The following is a 4,448-nucleotide window of genomic DNA, read 5'->3' on the forward strand; positions in this document are numbered from 1 at the left end:
ATTCCACGCGTTGCACATTCCCATTTCACTGCATCAAGTGAAGCGCAATCGACGTCACACCGCTGCCTTTCAGGCCCGGCACCCCTCGCAGGGGGTCGGTCAACGTCGTGGACGGCGGTCTTCGCTCGAAAAGGCCGTCCTCACACGCACATCGCGATGTTTATCGCACAACCTTGTGTCCTGAAAGACGCCTGCAGCGCCCAGCCCCGCGCGGCGTGCAGCCGCCGGCGCCGCCCGGCCGCGCCCGCGGCCGCCCTGCCCGGGACGAGAAAACTGGGGCGTGCGCTGCCGTGCGCACGGCGGGCTCGCCGCCCAGGCCGCGTCGCTGCTCCGCAGCGCGCACAATATTGGTGATAATCATTTACACGCACACAGAAGGTATCACACGCGCGGGCCAAGCACCCCCGGCAAAGTTTGCCGTGTGGCTCTCGATTGCTCCTTGCCCACCGCCGTGAGCTCCGCCGGACCGCCGCCCGGCATCCGAGGTCCCTGGCTGTACAGTGTATGGCGGATCGCGGTCCAGCAGCTAGCAGCGGCGCCCGCGCGCGCCGGCTGCCGTTCCAAAGCGCGCCGCCCCTGCCGCCGAGGGGCGCACATGCGCCCTGCCGCGAGCTGGGTGATCGCGCAGCTGGGGTGCTGAAAAGTACCCAAAATAATTATGGTGAACATCTCAAGTGTCGCTGCGCAGCAACGCGCCCCTGGGAGCCCGGCCCCCGGGCGCACGGCTGCGCACGCCCCAGTTTTCTCGTCCCGGCCGGGGCCGTTCGCCAGGCGGGCGGCGGGGGCGCGCCGAGAGCGGCGGGACTCTGCGTGGATCCCACGAACAGAAAATGTTTCTAATCAAGCTTTATTATGTAGTTGTCTTTGTTTTTGCTGTTCGCGCTGGTGCAGTGGGCAAATGCTCGCCTGTTTCTAGATCAATCGCGCACTGATGCTTGAGCATGTGCCGCGCGTACTTTTTCAACTTGCTTTCTGTGTAGATCTGCCCACAACAACATCCTCGCGATTGCCAGTATCGTTCAGTCAACCCTGACTTGTGCACGCAGCACATAACGAGCCGACACTGCTGCTAGGTGTCTGAGTGTCCCATACGACAATGATTGGCCAAAGACTGCGCTGTCCATGCGCAGCTCTCTGCGCGCAAGCCGATGCAGACGGACACGGTCGCCGGTGCCGACTAGATGCGCTGCTCGCAGCAGATGGCACGGGCGGGTGTGTTCCCGACCGTGGTTGCACCGGTTTATGGATGTGCAGCTATAAATGCTTCGAAAAACATCAAAATGACTGCACCGGCTGCATGGAGGTGCGGGGGGGGGGGGGAGAGTGCGTATAACATGGCGCGCGTTGCTGTCGGTGTACTGACGACCTCCAGGCGAGCGCGAGCGAGCAACGCCCCCTGTTGAAAACTTCGGCTCCTTCCACCCCCCCAAAATATATCAGGCCGTCCCGATTCCGCTGGACCGCGACATTCTTGAGCGCCTGCATGCTAGCAAGATCAGCAGCTGCGCTAACGACGGCGAGGGAGGCGGCCGCAGCATCGGGGGCGGCGGCGGCGAGGAGATGCCGGGGGTTGTTCCCGCAGCCGCTGAGCAGCGGCCACCTCCTGGCAGCAAAAAGAGAGGACACCAGCAGGTGATACAAGCAGGAGGGACCGTGCTGCCATCCCAGGATGATGATTATGTGGTGGACGCCGGCGAAGGCAGTGGCACAAACCCAAAGCTTCCACGCCGGAACAGCAGCAGCCTTGCGCCGACAACTGCGCTGGTGCTTGCGAAAGAAACACGCATGTCACCAGACTGGCTGCAGCAGCTGAAACTGTCTGGCTTGGAGGCTGCGGCAGGAGCACCAGAAGCGGCATCACCAGAAGCAGAGGAAGCAGCGACAGAAGCAGCGACAGAACCAACTGACTCAGAAATGCTCAAATCCTTGCCCAAGCAGCTGGCCTGCCCCCGTGGAAATTTGTGTATCAGCGCCAAGCAGGGCGGCAGCGGTCGCACTCGCCGTGGCAAGTTGACACGCGGAAAGGATCGCGGCATTTGCTGCGGGCGCGGCTGCGCCACCCCCTGGTGCTGCTCAGTGCTGTGCTTTGATGACCACAAGAGCACATGCATGATCTGCCAAAAGGTGAGATGCGCGGGTTAAAAGGCCAGGATGATTTTCCAATTGACTGAGTGGGCAGTATTCAGATGACCGCCAAGTGTGCTTCATCGCCGGAGTTGCTGTCCATTACCTGTTTAATGATTGCGTGAACTCAAGTCAAGTCGTGACGCAAGTAGTGTGCCTCCAATTGCCCCAACTTCATCAGGCCGAGGCGCTTCCGCTGAACGTGGCAACCCTGTCGCGGCTGTACAACGCTCAGAAAGCCGGCGGCGACGTGGACGACGACGAAGGCAGCCCTGCGGAAGTGACCGGCGGCAGCTGCGACAACGGGTCTGGGGTGGCAGCAGTGGCGGTGGGCTTCGCTCCGTCAACTTGGAGGCATGATCTGGAGGTGGCCCTGGCAGCCGCAGAGCGCGGTCACATTAGCCCAATCTGGAAGCTACTCCTGCAGCACCACACCTCGCTGATGGACCGGCCCCTGCCGCTGCCACCGGAGGCACAGCAGCAGGTTGCCGCCCTGGCAAGCCAGGCGCTCACGTGCTGTGCAGCGGCGCTGCGGGTGGCTGGAGGCACGAGAGACAGCGACATGGTCGACGGCGTCATGAGGGTGGCGACAGCCGCCCTGCATGCCGTGCAGTCCTACTGCGCTCTGGATGCGGCTGGTGAGCAACCAATTCATGCGCTCACACCGAGCGCACAAAAATGGATGTCAATTGTCGTGTTCCTTTGCGGCGTCTTGTCTCCGCCTTGCTGTGCTGCTGGACAAGAGGATCCAGGGCGTTCTCACGCCCCCTCTCACCCAGCTGAACTCATCACACACGCCCGTGCAAGCTTAGACGCTGGGACTCGCAACTCACGCTTGGACACACACACGCCTCAACCATACCTGATTTTGCAGATGTTGTGCGGCTGGAGCACGCCGTCGGCCCCCTGGACCCGGAGGTCCAGCTGCGCCTGCGCCTGCGTGCTGCCGCCTCACTGCTGCCCGCGGGCGATGATGCTGGGCCCCTACTGCCGTTGATCAGCGAAGGTGGGAACTAGGCAGGGCGAGCATTTGTTGCGTAGTCTACGCTTATGGGCTTCACCTCAACAAGCCTGTGTTTCTCCTTAATTAAACACATACTCCTACTCACCCCCCCCACCACCACCACCACCACCTTAGAAAATTGCATGCATGCACGTGCACGCACAACCAAACATACGAGCGCGCATGCTCCCTCCCTCCGTTCTCCCACCTTACCTACCTACCTCCTCCCACACACATATCAAGCAAACACCCCACACACATCACACACATCACACACATCACACACATCACACACATCACACACATCACACACATCACACACATCACACACATCACACACATCACACAACAAATCACACACACCACACACTCATGCACGCACGCACGCACGCATGCGCCGGCTCAATTTTGCGCAGTGCGCATCGACATGCTCTGCTGCACCCTCTTGATCCAACGCCCTGAAAATTGCAGGGCCGAAGGATCTTTTGTGGTCAGGCTTGGCGTTACTGGAAGAGAAGCTGGGGCCCGCCGGCCCGTCAGGCGCGTTCGGTGCCACCGCCGCCGTGGGCCTGCGCCTGGTCAGCCCCGCGGCGGCCTGGCTGCAGCCGAGCGTCCCTGGGCAGGTGAAGGCCGTGATGGGCAACGCGCGTGACCACAGGCCCATGGCCGGCCGCCTGGTACGACTGGCGACAGTCACCAACTTGCTGAAGGGCTGCCTACCAATCTGGAGCGCCGGCGCCAGCCGGCACATGATGCGCGTGCTGATGCGGCGGGCCGACTGCTCGGCCACGCAGCACCTGCTGGGCAGTCTGCCCGCGCTGCCGGCCATGGTGGCGGTCCCCCCAGCGGCAGCCAGCCGCAAGGGCGGCAAGCCAGGCATGGCGGATGCCGAGGCCATGCCTGCGTTACCGTTGGCCGAGGCGGCGGTGCCATCACCGCCGCCGCCGCCGCCGCCACAGCAGCAGCAGCAGCAGCAGCAGCAGCGGCGGCAGCAGCAGCAGCAGCAGCAGCAGCAGCAGCAGCAGCAGCAGCAGCAGCAGCCCAATAAGCTACTCGTGTGGCGCAGCCCAGCAGCGACCGAGCCGGGTCTAGCCCCCGTGATCGCGCAGATGGTGGCCGCAACGGCGGAGGCCCACTCCCACGGCATCATCATTGGCGATTTGAAGGGTGAGTTGACGGCTCATTGTTGCATTGTTGAAGCTGCAACCATGTGTGTGCATGTGTGTGTGTGCGTGTGCGTTTGTGTGTGTGCGTGTGTGTGTGTGTGTGTGTGTGTGTGTGTGTGTGTGTGTGTGTGTGTGTGTGTGTGTGTGTGTGTGTG

General features: G+C 62.4%; 1 protein-coding gene across 1 annotated transcript in view; it reads left to right on the top strand.

Annotated features, from left to right (window-relative positions):
• Positions 1 to 2,109: 2,109 nt before the first annotated feature.
• The window catches only part of MNEG_6014 (hypothetical protein), a gene marked incomplete at both ends in the record, with an annotated part of 4,397 nt that continues 2,058 nt past the window's right edge, over positions 2,110 to 4,448 (top strand). The window contains 4 exons of the mRNA XM_014045511.1: positions 2,110 to 2,124; positions 2,306 to 2,762; positions 2,999 to 3,130; positions 3,599 to 4,294. Coding sequence (XP_013900965.1) covers positions 2,110 to 2,124; positions 2,306 to 2,762; positions 2,999 to 3,130; positions 3,599 to 4,294 — 1,300 coding nt within the window. The remainder of the gene's footprint in view (positions 2,125 to 2,305; positions 2,763 to 2,998; positions 3,131 to 3,598; positions 4,295 to 4,448) is intronic.

The sequence above is a fragment of the Monoraphidium neglectum genome (genome assembly GCF_000611645.1).
Source record: "Monoraphidium neglectum strain SAG 48.87 unplaced genomic scaffold scaffold00943, whole genome shotgun sequence".
In the NCBI taxonomy this organism is placed as follows: domain Eukaryota; kingdom Viridiplantae; phylum Chlorophyta; class Chlorophyceae; order Sphaeropleales; family Selenastraceae; genus Monoraphidium; species Monoraphidium neglectum.